The sequence below is a fragment of the Ranitomeya imitator genome, chromosome 2 (assembly GCF_032444005.1).
Source record: "Ranitomeya imitator isolate aRanImi1 chromosome 2, aRanImi1.pri, whole genome shotgun sequence".
Classification (NCBI taxonomy): domain Eukaryota; kingdom Metazoa; phylum Chordata; class Amphibia; order Anura; family Dendrobatidae; genus Ranitomeya; species Ranitomeya imitator.
Window position 1 is genome coordinate 363,205,080 of NC_091283.1, and position 21,930 is coordinate 363,227,009.

Consider the following 21,930-nt stretch of genomic DNA (forward strand, 5'->3'; position numbering starts at 1 on the left):
GATTTTCAGAAGGAAAAACGCAGCAAATAATGATACCTGCGTTTTTGCTGCGTTTTTTTTTCAACACTCATTCAAGTCAATGGGTGAAAAAATGCAGCAAAAATGCTGAAAGAAGTGACGTGCCCTATGTCCAAAAAACGCAACAAAGCACAAAATACTGATCAAACAAAAAACCAATGTGTGTGCATGAGATTTCTTAAATCCCATAGGCTTTGCTGGTGTTGTAAAAAGCAGCTGAAAATTAGCATAAAAATGCAACAAAACTGCCCTGTGTGAACTTACTCTAAAACCTAAAAATTATCAACATAAATCACAACTAATATCCCAAGGAGGACTGGAGTTGGAATGATGCTCAAAATCAAAGTGGAAAATGAAGTTACAGTCTGATCCAACTTCAGTGGAAATGCTTCAAGACAAAGAAATGATGCTCAGTAGTGTGTGTGGCCTCCACGTGCCTGTATGACCTCCCTACAACGCCTGGGCATGCTCCTGATGAGGCGGCGGATGGTCTCCTTAGGGATCTCCTCCCAGACCTGGACTAAAGCATCCGCCAACTCCTGGACAGTCTGTGGTGCGTGATGTTGGTGGATGGTGCGAGACATGATGTCCCCGATGTGTTCAATCGGATTCAGGTCTGGGGAACGGGCGGGCCAGTCCATAGCTTCAATGCTCTCATTTTGTAGGAACTGCTGACACACTCCAGCCACATGAGGTCTGACAATGTCATGCATTAGGAGGAACCCAGGGCCAACCGCACCAGCATATGGTCTCACAAAGGGTCTGAGGAGCTCATCTCGGTACCTAATTACAGTCAGGCTACCTCTGGCGAGCACATGGAGGGCTGTGCGGCCCTCCAAAGAAATGCCACCCCACACCATTACTGATCCACTGCCAAACCGGTCATGCTGAAGGATGTTGCAGGCAGTGGATCGCTCTCCACGGTGTCTCCAGACTCTGTCACGGTTGTCACATGTGCTCAGTGTGAACCTGCTTTCATCTGTGAAGAGCACAGGATGCCACTGCCAGATTTGCCAATCCTGGTGTTCTGTGGCAAATGTCAAGCGTCCTGCACGGTGTTGGGCTGTGGACGTCGGGCACTCAGACCATCCTCATGGAGTCAGTTTCTAACCGTTTGTGCAGACACATGCACATTAGTGGCCTGCTGGAGGTCATTTTGCAGGGCTCTGGCAGTGCTCCTCCTGTTCCTCCTTGCACAAAGGCTGAGGTAGTGGTCCTGCTGCTATGTTATTGCCCTCCTACGGCCCCCTCCACGTTTCCTGGTGTACTGGCCTGTCTCCTGGTAGCGCCTCCAGCCTCTAGACACTACGCTGACAGACACAGCTAACCTTGCCACAGCCCGCATTGATGTGCCATCCTGGATGAGCTGCACTACCTGACCCACTTGTGTGGGTGGTAGAGTCCGTCTCATGCTACCAATGAGTGTGAAAGCACAACCAACATTCAAAAGTGACCAAAACATCAGCCAGAAGTCATTGTTACTCAGATGTGGTCTGTGGTCCCCACCTGCAGAACCACTCCTTTTATTGAGTGTGTCTTGATAATTGCCAATAATTTCCATCTGTTGTCTATTCCATTTGCACAACAGCATGTGAAATTGATTGTCAAACAGTGTTGCTTCCAAAGTGCACAGTTTAGTTTCACAGAAGTTTGATTTACTTGGAGTTATATTCTGTTGTTTGTGTTCCCTTTATTTTTTTGAGCAGTGTATAATATGAAGTCTTTGCATCATCTTTCTGTGCATATAATTGCCCATCTTCCTCTCACCTGAGACCCTGTATAATATCTCCTCCAGAAAATCTCATTGTCAGATCCAGGAGAGTTAACGTCCTAATTTCTGCTGTGATCTCCTCCTCCAAAAGGTTCAATCTGTAAGATGTTTCTGTGTTTAACCCGTTTACTTTTGTACTATTTTTGCCTTATGTGTAAATCTTATCAGTTCATTTTTTGTCATTTTTTAAGCACCGTACCTTTTATATATTAAATCTAAAGCTTGATAAGTTTGTTCCTTGCTGCTCTATATGTAGCCACAACCTCAGAGGAAAAGTTTAGCTTGGTTGTTTTACTCTGTGTATGCCAAAGTCGAAGAAGAATACTTATCAGATGCTTTGAAAAGTTAGTTGTGAATGTGTACTAGAAGGCAGGTGCAGGTGTCACGGTGGCCTAACAAAGTGGCGAGTTGTGGCTGCAAGAAGTGTGGATGTGTGAGCTGGCTGTGAATGGATAGGTAAATGTGGGAAGCAGAGTCCTATTTTATAGTTGCATCCAAGTTACTAGTGCAGCAAGTGGGTGATGTTTATCAGTTAACACCATCTGAGAATACATTTACACGTTATATTTTTCTGATATACTTCCCTTTTAGTTCTCAAGTAATTGTATTATTTCTTGGATTCTTTATGATCTTACATTCGTTCATCTTCTTCCCATTCAGGCCTGTATAATATCGGAACCTCTCAGTGGAGATCTTCTGTGTGAGAAAATTTTCCTGATTGACCCATCAGTGATGGATGGGGACAAAGACAAGATGGTGGATAGGATATTACACCTCACCCTAGAGATCCTCTTCCGGCTTACTGGAAAGGTGAGAGATTCTGATGATGTCACATTACATCATTCTTATCTATGGGAATAACAGACAGAACTGGAGAGGTGAGGACTCTGGAAATGTCTGTAGTGAGATTTATTAATGAGTCTCTCCATAACCAGGGTTACACGGTAGTGAAGAAGACCTCTATGGAGCGCTGTCAGGCCCCTGTGTCTGAGGGATGGGGAAGAATTCTGAGCCCAATTATGGGACCTCCACCTCACCCCCTGATATATGAGGACATCAATGACCAGAAGATCCTAGAACTCACCTACAAGATGATTGAGCTGCTGACTGGAGAGGTGACACTGCTGGGAATGCTGGGATATTATACAGTAATGCTATGAAGGGATCTGGGTGATGAAGGTATCATTGTATGTGTCAGGTTCCTATGAGATGTCAGGATGTCACCGTCTATTTCTCGATGGAGGAATGGGAGTATTTAGAAGGACACAAAGATCTGTACAAGGATGTCATGATGGCGGTTCCCCAGCCCTTCGCATCACCAGGTAATAGAGAGGACTAAATACATACGGCCTATAATTATCTGTATGAAAAGAATTAATTCAGTTCCTATATGTGTTTCCTCCAGTTCTATCCAGAAAGAGGACAACACCAGAGAGATGTCCCCGTCCTCTTCTTCCACATGTCTGTAAACAAGAAGATCCCAATGTTCCTCAGGATCATCAGGTAGATGGAGTGAAGGTGTCATGAGTAGGGATGAGCGACCTTTACTTTTATAGGATCGGGTCGGGTTTCACGAAACCCGACTTTTTCAAAAGTCGGGTCGAGTGAAATCGGCCGATCCTATAAAAAAGTCGGGGTCGGCCGAAACCCAATGCAGTGCATTGGGTTTCCATGGTTCCCAGGGTCTGAAGGAGACGAAACTCTCCTTCAGGCCCTGCGATCCATATTAAAGTGTAAAATAAAGAATTAAAATAAAAAATATCGCAATACTTACCCTCTGACGCGCCCTGGTACTAACCGGCAGCCTTCCTCCTTCGAATCCGCGCTTCTAGGACCTTGCCGTGACGTCGCGGTGACGTCGCGGCTTGTGATTGGTCGCGCGGCCGCCCATGTGACCGCTCGCGCGACCAATCAGAAGCCGTGACGTCACCGAAGGTCCTTCAAGCGCTGATTCTTAGGAAGGAAGGCTGTCGGAAGGAAGCAGGGCGCTTCCGAGGGTGAGTATATTCCTAAATAGGAATATATTTAGGAATATACTCACCCTCGGAAGCGCCCTGCTTCCTTCCGACAGCCTTCCTTCCTAAGAATCAGCGCTTGAAGGACCTTCGGTGACGTCACGGCTTCTGATTGGTCGCGCGAGCGGTCACATGGGCGGCCGCGCGACCAATCACAAGCCGCGACGTCACGGCAAGGTCCTAGAAGCGCGGATTCGAAGGAGGAAGGCTGCCGATTAGTACCAGGGCGCGTCAGAGGGTAAGTATTGCGATATTTTTTATTTTAATTCTTTATTTTACACTTTAATCTGAATTCCGATACCAATTCCCGATATCTTAAACATATCGGGAATCGGTATCGGAATTCCGATTCCAGATTCAAAAGATCGCCGACTTCATGGCCGACCCCACACTGGGGTCGGGTCGGGTTTCATGAAACCCGACCTTGCCAAAAGTCGGCGACTTTTGAAAAATCTCGACCCGTTTCGCTCAACCCTAGTCATGAGATCTCCCCTATGATGTGTAGACGGCTGTTAAGGTCTTGTATTCAGTCTTGTTTTTTCCACCAGTATTATATGTTTTATACCTGTGTAATGAGAACAGTGGAGATAGCAGGATTAGAGCTGATCATAGATGTGACTTCTCCATCTGTCTGTGACTTGTACAATATTTGTTTTAGGGTGAAGATCTGACCCATATTAATACTACAGAGACACATGTGAGGGGAGGTGATGAGGGGTGCAATGAGGAGATTTCTACATATGACTACCCAGGTGAGTAGTAACCACTAACTCCAGAGAAGTTACAGATTCTCAGTCACTGGCTGACTCTGCTCTACCTATGATGTTGTCCAGTCATCATATCACAATTAGAGGTCACCATGTTGCACTGTACCACTGTTTGCTCCTCCATCCAAAACCAGAAAATAAAAATCCCGTTTTATGAAATTTATTGTACTGCACTAATGTTTTTTTTAATTTTGTCCAAATGTGAATTTCTGTACAATTGCAGAAGAGTTTCCCTTTAGCCTGACTTTTCAGTTTCTATGAGAAACGAACCGACGAACTTCAAAAAAGTTGATGCTAAACTACATGAAAAAAACGTTACATGTATGCCATTATACAGTGGCTTGCGAAAGTATTCACCTCCTTTGGCTTTTTACCTATTTTGTTACATTACAACCTGTGTGTAAATATTTTTGTAATCTGATTTGTGTGCAATGCATCAGCACTAAATAGTCTAAGTTGGTGAAGTGAGAAAAATACAGACATAAATTAAATTTATGGGATCAAATAGCTAAAAATTGTCATGTGCATATGTATTCACTCCTTTTGCAATGAAGCCCAAAACAAATTCTAGTGCAAGCAATTATAAGTCACATACTTAGTGAAAGGAAGTTGACCTGTGTGCAATCTAATTGTCACTGGTTTGTCAGTATGTACACACTGTAGAGCTTGCATCTCTGCCCACAGTCCCTCTCTCCCTGCAGAGACACCGGCGTACTCACCGCCAAGCCTCCTGTCTTGCTCCTTCCTGGTCTGCTGCTGCTCGGGGTGCACGTACTCCTAGCAGGTCTCCAGGCACTGTGCTTAAAGCACGCGCACACACTTCCTTTTTCTTAATGATGCCTGCGAGTTCCTCTAAAGTGTTCCCAGCCAATAGCTGGAAGTCTTACTATTTAAACCGCCTCCTCCAACATGGAAGTGCCTCTGCAATGTTGTGAGTTTGTTCCTAACAAGCTTGTCAGTTCTCAGGTCCCTGTACTAGTATCTGTCTGCTGCACCCGCCAGTGCTTCCTTCAACGGCAGCAGAGCCAGCTGCATCCGACAGTGCTCACCTCAATGGCAGCATAGCCAGCTGCACCTGCCAGTGCTCATCTATCTGTCTAGACTGTCCTGTCTGCATCGGCAGTTCCTGTCATCTTTTCTACCTTCCTGCAGATGTTGGACATTCCCCTGGGCCATTCCAGCTATCCGCTCCTAGGGGGTCAGCCACCATCTACCCAAGATCAGTCCTGGAGTAGCACCTGGATCGCCTCCCTAGAAACACGAAACCCAATGCAAAGTCAATGGGAAATTATTTTTTTTTATATATTTACTTCAGTGCGATATAGCAGAAAAGCCGGTAATTCAATTGCCGGCTTTTCATTTCTCCTGCCTAAACCCGACATGATATGAGACATGGTTTACATACAGTAAACCATGTCATATCCCCCTTTTTTTGCATATTCCACACTACTAATGTTAGTAATGTGTATGTGCAAAATTTGGGCGCTGTAGCTATTAAATTTAAGGGTTAAATCGCGGAAAACATTGGCGTGGGCTTCCGCGCAATTTTCTCCGCCAGAGTATTAAAGCCAGTGACTGAGGGCAGATATTAATAGCCTGGAGAGGGTCCATGTTATTGCCCCCCCCCCCCCGGCTAAAAACATCTGCCCCCAGCCACCCCAGAAAAGGCACATCTGGAAGATGCGCCTATTCTGGCACTTGGCCACTCTCTTCCCATTCCCGTGTAGCGGTGTGATATGGGGTAATGAAGGGTTAATGTCACCTTGCTATTGTAAGGTGACATTAAGCCAAATTAATAATGGAGAGGCGTCAATTCTGACACCTATTCATTATTAATCCCAATTGTATGAAAGGGTTAAAAAAAACACACATTATTAAAAAGCATTTTAATGAAATAAACACACAGGTTGTTTTAATATTTTATTGCTCTCTCAATCCACCTGAAGACCCTCGCTCTGTAACAAATTAAAAATAATAAACCAACAATATACATACCTTAGGGGCGTGTCCTAGCTGGCCATGTGAGTGGAAGCAGGGAAGAGTGCTCCCGCTGCCAGAAGGACAAAAATCCTGCTTTAACCCCGATTTTCGGGTAAACTCACCTAAATCCGACTGGCTGAAGGTCCGGAGAGTGCAGCGGTGCGGAGCAGCGGGTCCGGAGTCGGCAGCGATGACCAGGAGGCGGCAGAAAGACGCTGGCACCAGCGATGCAGGAGCCGGCCAAGATGGCTCCGATGCTAGGGAGGACGCCGAGGAGGAGAACGCCGCATGTCAGCGGCGCATGGAGGTGGCCGCAAAGCTGCAGCAGTATGCCAGAGTGGAGGCTGCTGAGGAGGCAGAACCAGGATCTGGAGCTGGAGCTGGAGCTGACCAGGAGGAGGAGGAAGCAAGCACAGCCGAGCAGCATGAGGTACAGAGGGGGAAAGAAGGAGGCAGCATGGCTGGGGCTAGTGGGGGACCTGAAGCCATATCACAGGGAGAGGAGCCGACTCTTAGAGATGTTATCACACTGATCTCTTCATGTCAGCAATCCCTGAACTCCCTAGCCCAGCAGATGCAGGAAGTTAAAGGGGACACGGCACAGATTAATGCGGCTCTGCAGAAAATGGACAAACGTATAGGAGTGGTGGAGGAGAGGGTGAGCACGGCAGAAGATCACATAGTGAAATTACAAAAAGCTGAAAAGAAGTTTGCCCAAGCAATAGCCGAGCTCGCTGCCAAAAATGAGGATCTGGAAAATAGATCCAGAAGGAATAACATACGTATAGTGGGGCTGCCTGAAAAAACTGAGGGGAGAAATCCCACAGAATTTGTTGAAAACTGGCTGCTGGAGAAGATTGGGAGCACAGTGTTGACAAAAGTTTTTGCTGTTGAACGAGCTCATAGGGTTCCGCCGCAGCCCCCTGCCCCAGGAGCAAATCCCCGTATCATGCTTGCTAAAATACTGAACTACAGGGACAGAGACATTATCCTTAGAAAGGCTAGAGAGATGGAGGATCTGACAGCTGGAGGTCAGAAAATCGCCATTTATCCGGATTATTCTGCTGCGGTTCAGAAGCAGCGGATGAAGTTTACTGGAGTCAAGCGGCGACTGAGGGAGTTGGGATTGCAGTACTCAGTGATGTTTCCCGCCAAGATGAGACTGGTGACTTTTAATAAGACCCACTTTTTCCTGACACCGGAGGACGCTACCCAGTGGCTTGATACTCATGAGAAAAAACTTAAGGGAATGGGCGACTGACATTTCGGCGAGATCCAGTTGGGATTTGTTTTCTCTGTCGATGGAGGAGAGTTCTGCGCTCGTTAGCAATTGTTAAAGAGTTGAGCAACTGTTGGGGGTTTTGCTGGGCCATATTGAAGGAATGGCCGGAGGGGACAGTACCAACTACTAAGTACGGGGGAGGAGGGTTATGCTGGGTACTGTGAACTGGTTTGGTACTTTTTCTATATGTTAATATAAGTTGAAATGTTAAGATACAATAAAGTTAAAATTTGGGGGGGAAATTGTGATTGCTATGGCAGCGGGACGCGAATGGAGAGGGTTAAGTAAGGGAGAGTGTTCGCAGTGGGCAGTGGAGCCCCACTCTTGATGAGAGGAAGAATGCGTTATATTGGGGCGGTTAGGGGGGCTGGTTGGGAGGGGGCAGGGGGGGTGGGAGGGTTGGGGCAGCTCATACTTGGGAAATTGGATACTTTAAGAAATGATGAGCCACATGATGGGAGATTGTATTAAAATATTGAGTTGTAATGTGAGAGGTCTGGCGGATAAAACACGGCGAGCGGCAAGTTTGCAGTATGTCCGAGAACAGAAGGTCTCAATGATATGTCTGCTAGAGACACATTTAGTGCGGGAGAGGGTGAACGTATTGAATAGGCGCTGGATACAGAGGGCGTATCATTCTACTTTCTCGACGTACTCTAGGGGTGTGTCTGTGTTAATACCTGCGGGGGTGCAGTATGAGGAGGTAATGGTAAAAGAGGATGTGGATGGTCAGTATGTGGTGGTGAAATGTAAAATAAATGGAGTGTTGATGTGTATAGCGGCAATGTATATTCCGCCCCCATACTCAAGTAAGAAGATAAGAGAGGTGCTGGAGAGGGTAGAGCGTTGGGGACCGTTACCATCTCTAATTATTGGCGATCTTAACCCTCCGTCACATACAATATTCGGACTAACGAGTTCACATACAATGTGCCTGTCAGGCGCCTGCTGGAAAAATACCTATAATATCTAATGTTTGCAATTTCAGTGCTCTAAAAGTGATCAGTGACCTTCAGATGTAATAAAAGAGACTACACATAATCAGTTGCAAAAAAAAACATTTACTTAACATAAAACTAATAACTATGAAATACAAACTTTTCAAAACTCCCGCCAAATAGTCCCCAGTTCGACTCTCTCAAAAAAATGTACAAAGAAAATTTTTGAACACAAACTTAATTTTAAGGTACCTTAAGTACTATTAAAAACATATTCAATCAGAAGTAGATGCTGAGGTTTCCCCAGAAAAGTCACACTTGCAGAGCAAATAGCAAGAATTACACACCATTTTTGCATGTGTCAGGCAAATTGCTTTATGACATTTGAGACATTCATAATTTGAAAGCCCTCTGGTTCCGCTTTCCGTTTGGCAGGTGGTGCATCTCCTTCTTTTGTGAGGTGGTGCAGATGGTGACTTTTCACCATCATCTTCTGGGCGGAACCTTTTGAGCTGAACTTGAAGGCGAGAGGGGATACCGATTGTTTTCACGCTTCTCCTGCGTAGCTCTCCAAGTACTAGTTCATGGGCCAATTTTTTCAGATACAATCGTCTATGGAGTGGTTCAAGCTTGTTTTCAAGATAAATTACTTGTGAATTTATACCACCCAAATTCAACATAGCAAAAAAATATGACCATTGGCCAGCGTTTGATGTTTCTGCTGACGTTGAAAGTGGAGCACATCTGATCTGCTGTATCCAATATAATATGATCCAACTTCTTCATCCTCACCACTGTCACCATCTTGCTCTGTTTCAGAATCCAGGACACATTCTTCCACCTCATCATGAGAATCAATCTCACTTTCCTCTCCTAAATCCTCATTCAGTGTGAGGTCTCTATCATCTAACAGCATGTTTGTTACTTCCTCAACATCAAGTTGTTTGGATAAATTGTACATTTTCCTTTCCATTTCAGCAGATAATCTGAAGCAAGAGAAGGAATATGTTAGGGAACTACTGTATATGCCTGAGCAGCACACTTTCTTTTATAAAATCTCCCTTATTTCTATGAAATATCCTCACATTTTGTGCTATACATTCATAAAACAAGCTAAATAAACTATTGTGATGAATAAAAACATAAAATACCAACCTTACTGAATGTGACGTATTCACATACAATGAGCCTGAGAGATCTGTGCAGCTATATCCTCTCCCCTGAAGCTCTGAAATCCAACTGTGATATCAGGTTTCACAGACCGTCAAGAGACAGGAGACTACCTGGAGGGAGGGGGTTTCCTCACAATCTGGTGAGGAAGGAGAAATGAAAGTAAAAGAGAAGCGCCTGTCAGATCAGTTGTATGTGACGGAGGGTTAATAATATCTGTGATGACTTTTGGGACAAAAACAAAAATCCCCAGAATAGAACAGGGGGACATATCACTACGTTTGGGACCTATGTCCAGGAAGTAGGTATGATTGATTTATGGAGAGTTAGACATATTGGGGAAAGGACGTACTCATGCTACTCGCCAGCTCATGGTACTTTGTCTAGGATTGACTTGGCGCTGGGTAACTGTTTACTGGACACGATGGTAAGGGACGTGAGATATTTACCTAGGGCTCTTTCAGACCATAGTCCAGTTGAGGTGGAATTTCGGCCAGTGGGGACACGGATCGGGAGCGTGAAGGAGTGGAAGATTCACCCTAATTGGCTACACAGTATGGACTTGGAAAAGATAAAGAAGGAGTTGGTGGAATTTTTTGAGATCAACAAGGGAAGTGTAGATGTTCTTACTGTGTGGGAAGCCATGAAGGCGTACTTGAGGGGACTGCTGTTCAGGGATATTAGCAGGTGTAAGAGGAAATCGAGAGAGACAGAGAGATTGGCGGTTGATGGGCTGAGGATAGCCGAGGATGAGATGGTAATAGCGGGTACTCCGGAAGCTGGGAGGAGGCTAAAGGCAGCTCAGAGTCAGTTGGAGGAGGTATTGCTCGGTAAGGCTGAAAGGAAGAGGGAATTCATGAATCTGGCTTTTTACCAGGAGGGCGAATCTGTGGGTCATTTGCTATCGATGGTGGCTTCTGCCCAGAGAAACACTTCCTTTGTTCATTCTTTGGTATCGGGGAGCGGTGTGGCTGTCTCTGAGACTTCAGAGATTTTGGACATTTTTGCGGATTTTTATGCGGACCTATATTCCTCTCAGGTAGATGGGTTGGTGGAGGACACTGTGGCGTTCCTTGAGGAATTGGAGCTCCCAAGGCTGAGTGACATAGATAGAGAAGATTTGGAAGCTCCCATCACGGAGGAGGAGTTGGGTCGGGCACTGCAGTCTATGGCTAATGGGAAGGCATCTGGCGTAGATGGATTTCCTGCTGAAATTTATAAAAACTTTGGGGAAGTGCTGATCCCTAAATTAAGGGTACTTCTGGAGGAGGCTAGGAGTGGCGGTCGTCTACCGGCATCTATGCGGGAGGCCATAATAGTGGTGATTCCTAAGGAGGGGAAGGACCCGACACGGCCGGATTCATATCGGCCAATCTCCTTGCTTACTACAGACGTTAAACTTCTGGCTAAGGTGTTGGCGATGAGGTTAACAAGTGTTATTTCCGGCCTGGTGCACTCAGACCAGTCCGGCTTTATGCCTGATCGGTCCACTGCGATCAACTTACGAAGGCTGTATATGAATTTGCAACTCAGATCCGACAACTGTGGCCAGAGAGTTATTGCATCTTTAGACACCCATAAGGCATTCGATAGTGTGGAGTGGGGATATCTCTGGCAGGTGCTCCGGAGTATGGGGTTTGGACCGCAGTTCATATCCTGGATTCGACTCATGTACTCGATGCCGATGGCTAGGGTAAATGGGGAGTTATCACGGACCATACAACTGGCTAGAGGGACGAGACAGGGGTGTCCGCTCTCTCCTCTTTTGTTTGCTCTGGCTGTGGAACCGCTGGCTGCTAAGCTTCGACGGTCTGATGAGGTGACTGGGTTTAAATATGGGATGATTGAAGAAAGGGTGGCGCTGTATGCGGATGACATTCTGCTCTTTCTGGCTGACCCAGGTACGTCCTTGGAGGGAGCCATTGGGATTATTGAGCGTTTCGGATCGGTGTCGGGACTTAGGATAAACTGGAGTAAGTCTGTCTTGTTTACGGTGGATGATGATGGTGGGGAGCCACTGGAGGATGGGCGACTGGAGGTGACTAGCCAATTTAAGTACCTTGGAATATGGGTATCTATGCCTGTTACTGACTATATACATAGAAATCTGACTCCAATCTTAGGTGTTCTTAAAGCGAAAGCGGATGCTTGGCTTAAACTGCATTTATATGTGGTAGGTAGGGTGAATCTTATTAAAATGATTTTGATGCCAAAAATACTGTATATTCTTCATAATGCGCCAGTTTGGATACCACGCGGGAGATTTAGACAGATTAACTCTCTGTTCAGGAATTTGATATGGGGGAGACAGCATCCGCGTATCAAACTGGAGACACTTCAGCGACCCAAGGAAGATGGGGGACTGGCATTGCCTAACCCTGAAATATATTTTCTTGCAGCCCAGAGTCAGCATTTAAAAGGCTGGGCGCATGAAGGGTCATCTGGGCAGTACAGCGGCTGATGGAAGTGGTGACAAAAAGAAGGCCAGTAGTACAATGTTTGGAAGATGGATCCCTGGGGGCTCTGGGGAAATTATACCCGACTGTGTTGTTGATACGCAGGCTGTGGGGTAGGCTGAGACATATACGGGGGGTCACGGATTTGACTAGATTCTCACCGCTATGGCATAACACCAACTTACAGTAGTTTGAGGCACTGGGGGTACTGACAGAATGGCAAGTCAAAGGGATTCAATACGTGTATCAAATAATTGAGCGAGGTGAATTGAAATCATTTTCCCAATTGCAGGCGGAATTTGGTCTTGGGACTGCAGGGGAGTATCAGTATTTGCAGATGAGGCATGCTTTTGGAGCTCAGAGTAGAAACGGAGGTATTGGAATTTAGAGGGATATAGTACTGGAGTATGTGTGTAATGAAGGGACTACTGGGGGAGTCATATCTACTTTGTATAAAGATCTGTTGCATACTTTCCTATTGGGGTTTCCAATAATGGCGAGAGCCAAGTGGGAGAGGGATCTGGGTCCAATGGAGAATGAGACTTGGGAGTTGGTGCTAGAATGGGTCCCACGATTGTCACTGAGCGAACCGTATAGACTGTCACAGCTCTATGTGATACACAGGGTTTATAAGTCACCGATGGTGCTATATAAGGCTGGTTTGCGTGATGATTCTGAATGCCCGAGGTGTAAAACTGCAGATGCTGATATACTCCATGTGATGTGGACGTGTCCGAGACTGGCTGCTTTTTGGGTGGTAGTTTTGAGTCGTATGGAAGGTGCGTATGGATGTAAGTTGCCAAGGGATCCTATAGTGTGCTTGTTGGGATGTGTGGATGAGATTGGAGCGGATAACAACCTAAAGATAGCTATTGCCAGATTGTTATACATGGCTAGGAAGGTAATAGCTCGAAACTGGATTAGGGAAGAACCGCCGTCAAGAGGAGAGTTCCTCCAGTATGTGAAGCAGGGCCTGACACTGGAAAAGGGGTTTTATAAAAAAAGAGGGAAAATCTTAAATGTTCAATAAAATGTGGTCTCCGTGGATTGCTATGGGATAGAGGTATTATAGAGGGAGAGGTAATTAAGGTTCCTAATTAATGGTAATGTTAAATGTGGCTTATATTACTGGCCGAGGGATTAGATAGTATATTGGTCTAATGATGGAAGTGCTAAGCAAGGTGAGCTGCTTTGTTGGGTGGGGTTGGGGGGTGGTGGGATTGAAGGGGAATGTTTGAAGGGGGGGAAAAAGCTTTGTATTGAAAATGAGAATGTAACATGTCATTTATCTTGTTATTCTTAATAAAAATGTATTTGAATAAAAAAAAAAACAATATACATACCTTCTGTTGATCTGTAACGTCCCACGATGTAAATCCATCTTAAGGGGTTAAAATATTTTACAGGCAGGAGCTCTGCTATAATGCAGCTGTGTTCATGCCTGTAAAACCCTGGGGAATGAAGGTAATGTAGGTCAATGACCTATAGTTACCTTCATTCGCGGTGATGCGTCCTCTGCTGGATGTCCTCATATGAACTCGAGCCTGGGAGCTTTTTGGAGAAAAGATCGCCGACCCGATCGCACAGTGGGATCGGGTCGGGATTCACGAAACCCCACTTTGCTAAAAGTCGGCGACTTTTGAAATTTTCCGATCTGTTTCGCTCAACCCTACTAATGACTTATGTTGGAAAGTTCTCTCTAAATGTCTAACATTTCTTAAAGAAGGTTATCTGACAGCTATTGTCCCCAAGACAGATTGGATTTCCAATTGCTAACATGTCACACGATATGATCACTCCAGAGATGTCACAGTTTTTGTTTACAGTAGTTACTGCACAAGATCCACTCATCTAATCATTTTCTGCCGCAGACAGTTTTCTTCCTTCCCAGGCCCCATATTTTACATCTGACCTGTCACTTTACGTAGTAATAACTTTAACCCCTTCATGACCGGAGCTTTTTTCGTTTTTTGCTCCCCTCCTTCCCAGAGCCATAACTTTTTTATTTTTCCGTCAATATGGCCATGTGAGGGCTTATTTTTTGCGGGACGAGTTGTACTTTTGAACGACACCATTGGTTTTACCATATGTACTAGAAAACAGGACAAAAATTCCAAGTGCGGTGAAATTACAAAAAAAAGTGCAATCTCACACTTTTTTTTTTTTGCTCGATTCACTAAATGCTAAAACTGACCTGCCATTTTGATTCTCCAGGTCATTACGAGTTTACAGACACCAAAAATGTCTAGGTTCTTTTTTATCTAAGTGGTGAAAGAAAATTCCAAACTTTGCTTAAAAAAAAAAAAAAAATTCCCAATTTTCCGATACCTGTAGCATTTCCATTTTTCGTGATCTCGAGTTGGATGAGGGCCCATTGTTGCATATTAATGCAATGCTGCGAAGACCAAAAAAAAGTAATTCTGGCGTTTTTACTTTTTTTTATCGCTGCGCCATTTAGCGATCAGGTTAATCCTTTTTTTTTATTGATCAGGCGATTCTAAACGCGGCGATACCAAATATGTGAAGGTTGTTTTTTTATTGTTTTATTTTGAATGGGGCAAAAGAGGGGTGATTTGAACTTTTATATATAGATATATATTTAAAAAAAAAACATTTTTCTTTAACTTTTGGCATGCTTCAGTAGTCTCCATAGGAGACTAGAAGCTGCCATAGCCCGATCGGCTCAGCTACGATCAGTCGCCCCTATGAGCACCGCCCACTGGGTGGCGCTCATAGCAGGCCGGCACTGACAACCATAGAGGTCTCCAGGAGACCTCTGGTTGTCATGACGACAAACCAATGACCCCCGATCACGTGACAGGGTCACCGTTGTGTGTATTTCCGCCACGATTACCAAAAGCGCCATTTAAATGCCGCTGTCAGAGTTTGACAGCAGCATTTAACTAGTTAATAGATTCCACCCGTGGCTATTATGGATACATGTCAGCTGTTTAAAATAGCTGACATGTCCCGGAAAAGATATGGGCTCACCGCCGGAGCCCACATCAAAGGGGGGGATACTGACAGCGGCGTACTATTATGCCCGACGTCAGTAAGAGTTTAAAATCTTAACCTGATCCAAGTGATTCTGAGATTGTTGGGGGTTTTTTCTGTGAAACATTGTTGTTTTCGTTAGTGGTACCGTATTTTTCGGATTATAAGACACACTTTTTTTTCTACAAACTTGGGAGGAAAATGGGGGGAGTGTTCTATAATCCAAAGTAATCTTACCGGGGCTGGCAACGGTGAAGATCATCTCCAGAGATCTCAATCTGCGCATATGCCACCTGCACCGAAGCCCACCGCAGGAATATGATAGGGAAAATGGACTCCGCTTAGTGGTGCTGACCTCCTCTGAGATCCCAGGCACTGCAGCATCGCCCTGCTCCTGCCGCTCCCGGCCTCCTGAAGCAGCAACCCTGTTTACTGTGTCTCCTCTGCACCGTAGCCACCCCCCCAGCTAAGCTACCTTTAAAAGGGAATATAAGACGCACCACTATTTTATTTAAAAAAAAAAAGTTTTCCTATTTTGCACCACAAAAATTTGTGGTGCGTCATATAATCAGCAAAATATGGAACTTGGAGGGGTATATAGTTTAGAAACTTGCACTTTTCACAGTATCAAAAAGCACATTCAGGAAACGTAACCCTTAATCAGGAAACGTAACCCTTAAGGTGTGTGTATCACAGTAATTATAAAAAAATTGAAAAGCAAGAATGAAAAATGGGAATTAGAAAAAAATGGACATCAGAATATATGTCTCAGCTTCTCCTGAATTGGACAATACTATATTGTTTGGGCACATGGCGGGGCTGAGAAGTAAAGGAGCGCCATTTAGCTCTGGGAATGCAGATTCTGCTGAAATAGTTTGCGAGCATCATTCGCAGATCATCTAAGGTGCCAGAAAGGCAGAAAACCAGAAACGTAGTAAACAGCTAAAAGTTGAATCAGTTTTCCTCAGTGAATTCATCTGTAGGAGTAGTGACTATTTTGACTCCACAGGTATTCTCTGGAAACTAGCACGCAGTCAATATTGGAGAGTGAAAATGACAAATATGCCATTTTAGTGCCCAATTAATGATGCCCAGCTTGTACTTCTAAAGACACGCTTATCGTAAATTTTTGTGTGTTTTTCCCATTTTTGCATGTGGACGCTAACAGTGTTTGGGTAAACCTCATTACTCAAAAGCAAGGAGGGAATTTTGCTTTGAGAGAGCAAATTTTGCAGGATTGGTTTATGGAAGCCATGTTGCTTTTCAAGAGTCCTCCATCTACTAATAATGTGAAAACCCTCTATTTTTCCATTGACAGATGATGGGCATAAGTGGGTCTTGTTGTTTGAGGGGTGGATTAAAAGTCCTTTTCAGTGTCATTTTGGCTTACATAGCATTTTTTATGGATTATTATTCCAATAATTGGGAGGCAGAACGAACCGAGAGGCTGGATCACCGTGTTCTACTGGTTTGTGCTATGAGGTCTAGTGTTGAATTGTTAACTGTTTTTGTCTTAGAAAATAACTGTATTTTGCTACATAAAGTGGGTGAAATAAGTATTGAATACATCACCAATTTTCTAAGTACATACATTTCTATAGATATTATTGACATGAAATTCTCACCAGATGTCAGTAACAGCCCATCCAATCCATACAGACAAATAAATCAAACCATAGATGTCCATAAATTATGTGTAATAATGAGAGATGACACAAGGGAAAGTATTGAACACGCATATTTAAATTGAATTAATACTTTGTACGTAAGCCTTTGTTGGTGATGACCGCTTCAAGATGCCTCCTGTGTGGAAAAACTAATAGCAGGCATTGCTCTGGTGTGATTTTGACATATTCTTCCACATAAACACTCCTCAAATCCTGAAGGTCTTGTGGGATCCTTCTATAAACTTGAGTTTCAGTTCCTTCCATACAATTTCTATTGGATTCAGTTTAGGTGATTAGCTCGGCCACTCTACCAGCTTTATTTTCGTTCTCTGAAACCAATTGAGAGTTTTCTTGGCTGTGTGTTTGGGATCATTGTCTTGCTGAAATATCCATCCTAGTTTAATTTTCATCATCATAGTAGATGGCAACAGTGTTTCAGTACATTTGTCCATTCATCCTTCTTTCAATTAAATGAAGTTTGCCAGTGCCGTATGCTAAAAAACAGCCCCAAACCATGGTGTTCCCACTTCCAAACTTCAATGTTGGTATGTTGTTTTTGGGGTCAAATGCAGTTCATGTTAGCCCCCAAACATGGTGTGTATTATGGCATCCAAAGAGTATAATTTTGGTCTCTTGTGACCAGACTATATTCTCCTAATATTTCACAAGCTTGTCTAAATGTCAATCCCATAGAATGTAAGTCCGCAAGGACAGGGTCCTCTCCCCTCTGTACTAGTCTGTCACTGTAAACCTGATTACTGTAAACGATATCTATAACCCTGTATGTAACCCCTTTCTCATGTACAGCACCATGGAATTAATGTTTGTTCAGTATTGGAGTTTTGTGTGGTGAGCGTGCATACAGACCATGGAGGTTGAGCATATTATTCATTGTTTTCTTTTAAACAATTGTACCTGTGATTCCAGGTCTTTCTATAGCTATCCCTAGGTGGTCTATGGCTCTTGGACAGCTCTTCTGACAAATCTTTACACACCTCTGTCTGAAATCATGCATAGAGCACCTGGTTGTGACTGGTTTATGGTGAAATTATGTTCTTTCCACTTCTGGATTATGGCCCCAACAGTGCTCACTGGAACACTGAGTAATTAAAAAAGTCTTCTATAACAATGCCAACAGTATATTTTGCAACAATAAGGTTGCAACAGTTTTGAGACAAGTTCAATACTTTTTCCCTGTGCCATTTCTCATTATTACACATAGTTTATGTACATCTATGGATTGATTGATTGATTGATTTACCTGTGTGGATTGAATGGGTGGTTACAATCATCAAGTGAGAATTTCATGTCAATAACACCTTTAGAAATATATTTACTTAGAAAATTCAATACTTATTTAACCTTAAATTTTTGGGGGTATTTTAGAAATGTTAAAAACATATAGTTCAGGATGTGTTGTTAAAATAATTTTTATTTTTGGCAGATGACTGTACCAGAAGCTCAGAAGGACATCTGATATCTTCAATTTTTAAATCTGATGACCTTGATGTCACACAAGATATAAATGACATCTATGTCGCTATTCCAGATATTCCTTCATCCCTTCACAGTAAAGATCTATCATTTGATCCTTTTAAACAGGTTCTATCTTCCAATTCAGCTTTTACACATCAACAAATTCTCACAGAGGAGAAAAGTTTTTCTTCTTCAGAATGTGGGAGGGATTTTAACCAGAAATTGAAGCTAGTTGGACAAGAAAAAATTCACACAGAGAAGAAGTCATATTCATGTTCAGAATGTGGCAACTGTTTTTCAGTGAAATCTAAACTTGTTACACATCAAAGAACTCACACAGGGGAGAAGCCATATTCATGTTCAGAATGTGAGAAATGTTTTTCAGTTAAATCTAAACTTGTTAAACACCAAAGAACTCACACTGGGGAGAAACCATATTCATGTTCAGAATGTGGGAAATGTTTTTCGCGGAACTCACATTTTGTTACACATCAGAGAAGTCACACAGGGGAAAAGCCATTTTCATGTTCAGAATGTGGTAATAGTTTTGTGAATAAAATAAATCTAGTTAAACATCAGAGAACTCACACAGGAGAAAAGCCATTTTCATGTAAAGAATGTGGGAAATATTTTGCATATAAATCAAATCTTGTTACACATCAGAGAACTCACACTGGGGAGAAGCCATATTCATGTTCAGAATGTGGGAAATGTTTTGCAAAGAAAAGTCATCTTGTAACACATGAGAGAAGTCACACAGGGGAGAAGCCATTTTCATGTTCAGAATGTGGGAGATGTTTTGCAAAGAAAACTCATCTTGACAAACATCAAAGAACTCACACAGGGGAGAAGCCATTTTCATGTTTAGAATGTGGGAAATGTTTTAGAGATAAATCACATCTTTTTACTCATCAAAGAACTCACACCGGGGAGATGCCATTTACATGTTCAGAATGTGGAAAACAGTTTAAGCAAAAATCAAATATGGTTAGTCACCAAAGATATCACACAGGGGAGATGCCATATTTATGTTCAGAATGTGGAAAATGTTTTGTATACAAATCAATTCTTGTTTCACATCAGAAAACTCACACAAAGTAGAAACCATTTTCATGTTCAGAATATGGGAAATTTTTTTAGCAATGAAAGGAATGTTACTAAACATTAAATATCTCACAAATTGAGAAGTCATTCTCATACCTAGAAGTTGGGAAATGCATTACTCGAAAATCATATTGTGTTGACTGCAAAGGAAAACTCACATAGAATGAAACCATATATTTTTGAGAAACTGCACAAGAAAACACACAACAGAAAGTCAAAATAACGACATATAAGTACATGAGAAAACAAGTTAGAACTTACATTTGAATTAAAACATATTCAGTTATTAATATACATCTGTTGTCTAAAGAGCAAATTAAATGCAATATTCCATCTGAATTGTATATTTCTCAATTATATATATATTCACTATGTGGACAACAGTTTTGCTACACCTTCCCCTAAGCCTCACCAAAATACCCAACATTTCCCTCTCCCTCTTCTTCCTAACTCCCAGTCTCAGCGATCTGCCATTCATCAATCTCTTTCAATCCACAATCTGTGTGTGAACAAACATTTTTAACTTTTCTATAATGAACGTGCTGATGTTGTAAATTACTTTTTACATGTATGATCCATTCCTTCTTTGTTGGAACGTCTGTTGTGATCCATTCCAATTAAGATAAAATGTCTCCCTCTCCCCACCTTCCTAATCTCAATCCATAATACTGGGGTAAGATGATATATTCAGAGACGCCCTGTACAGAAATATTAGGGCTACAACAACATATATATTATACAGAAAAATAGTGCTCTTTCCATAGTTCTCTCTACAATGACATAGGTCAGACAAGATCCTTATATTTAGGCAGTTTATATTATTCTTAAACACTCTTTATATGAACAAGATCAGAGTCTCATTATACCGAGTAGAGAAGCTCCAGGGACAAAGACTCTGCCTCATACTAACACGCTGGAGGCTCGGAGTTTCCAGCTATGGGGCCCGGATTCAGTGTTTAGAATAAATCCCTTTTTCATACAGTCCTGTAGTAATGACTTTGTTATTCACGTTTTGCAGGATGGTTCGTCTGAATCCATCTAAATGTTATCAATTTATGTGCAAGAAACAATAAACATCCTACTGCAGTTTTACCGTGTGCGTCCAGTGCCTGTTCTTTTACATTATCTAATAAAAAAAAAACATGAAGTCTTCAGTCAAACCTGCTGATTATGATTTTGCAATTGCAATTTTCACCATAAAATACTGTTTTGTGCATCTAAGTTGTGTCAGACCTGAATATATTGGCAAAAACATCTGTGAAGGGAGGCTATTGTCATCCAGAAGTGGAAGAAAGGGCAGGCAGGGCACATACAATTGAGTGTAGCTGGTCAGAGGATTTTCACACCCCCTGATCTCAGACTGAATGGAACCAGACATTATCAAGAGGTGGCTTGTTACTAGCAGCCTTTTGTGAGGTGCATTTTTATTCAGCTCACTGTTATGACCTGGTGGTTAGGAGCACCCGGCACAACCTGATAGTTAAAACTCACACAGGACAAGCTCTGGGATGTGGGAGCTCTGCTGACCGCAATCCCTAATCCTATCACACACTAGAAATAGCCGTGGAGCGCTCCTGACACTCCCTAGGCGCCTCGTCACAGCCTAAGAGCTAGCTAGCCCTAGAGATAGAAAATAAAGCCTACCTTGCTTCAGAGAAATTCCCCAAAGGAAAAGGCAGCCCCCCACATATATTGACTGTGAGTAAAGATGAAAGTCACAAACGCAGAAATGAAACAGGTTTCAGCAAAGGGAGGCCAGACTTACTAAATAAACAGAGGATAGGAAAGGTAGCTTTGCGATCAGCACAAAAAACTACAAAAGACCATGCAGAGTGTGCAAAAAGTCCTCCGCACCGACTAACGGTGCGGAGTTGCCACTCTGCATCCCAGAGCTTCCAGCTAGCAAGACAAAATCATGATATCCAGCTTGACAAGAAAACAATGAACGAATTAGATACTATCAGGAACTTAGCTTCTGCTGGAGTAGACAGGTCACCAGAAAGATCCAAGAGCGAACTGAACCAATGCAGAAACATTGACAGCTGGCATGGAGTAACGATCTAAGTGGAGTTAAATAGAGCAGCTAGCCAAAGGATAAACCACGTCACCTGTGTAAGGCACCTCAGAAGCAGCAGCTCCACTCACAGCCACCAGAGGGAGCCCACGGACAGAACTCACCAAAGTACCATTCACGACCACAGGAGGGAGCTCGACAACAAAATTCACAACAGCTCACTGAGGCCAGTCTCACACTAGCGTTTGTGTACACAGCGTAGGGCCGCGTACTTCTTG

General features: G+C 43.3%; 1 protein-coding gene across 1 annotated transcript in view; it reads left to right on the forward strand.

The window, feature by feature from the left end:
* Window positions 1-20,730, forward strand: part of LOC138663861 (zinc finger protein 25-like) — a 63,833-nt gene extending 43,103 nt beyond the window's left edge. The window contains exons 6-11 of the mRNA XM_069750217.1: window positions 2,450-2,599; window positions 2,725-2,904; window positions 2,988-3,111; window positions 3,195-3,292; window positions 4,463-4,556; window positions 18,503-20,730. Coding sequence (XP_069606318.1) covers window positions 2,450-2,599; window positions 2,725-2,904; window positions 2,988-3,111; window positions 3,195-3,292; window positions 4,463-4,556; window positions 18,503-19,635 — 1,779 coding nt within the window. The 3' untranslated portion in view covers window positions 19,636-20,730. The remainder of the gene's footprint in view (window positions 1-2,449; window positions 2,600-2,724; window positions 2,905-2,987; window positions 3,112-3,194; window positions 3,293-4,462; window positions 4,557-18,502) is intronic.
* The last annotated feature ends 1,200 nt before the right edge of the window (window positions 20,731-21,930 follow it).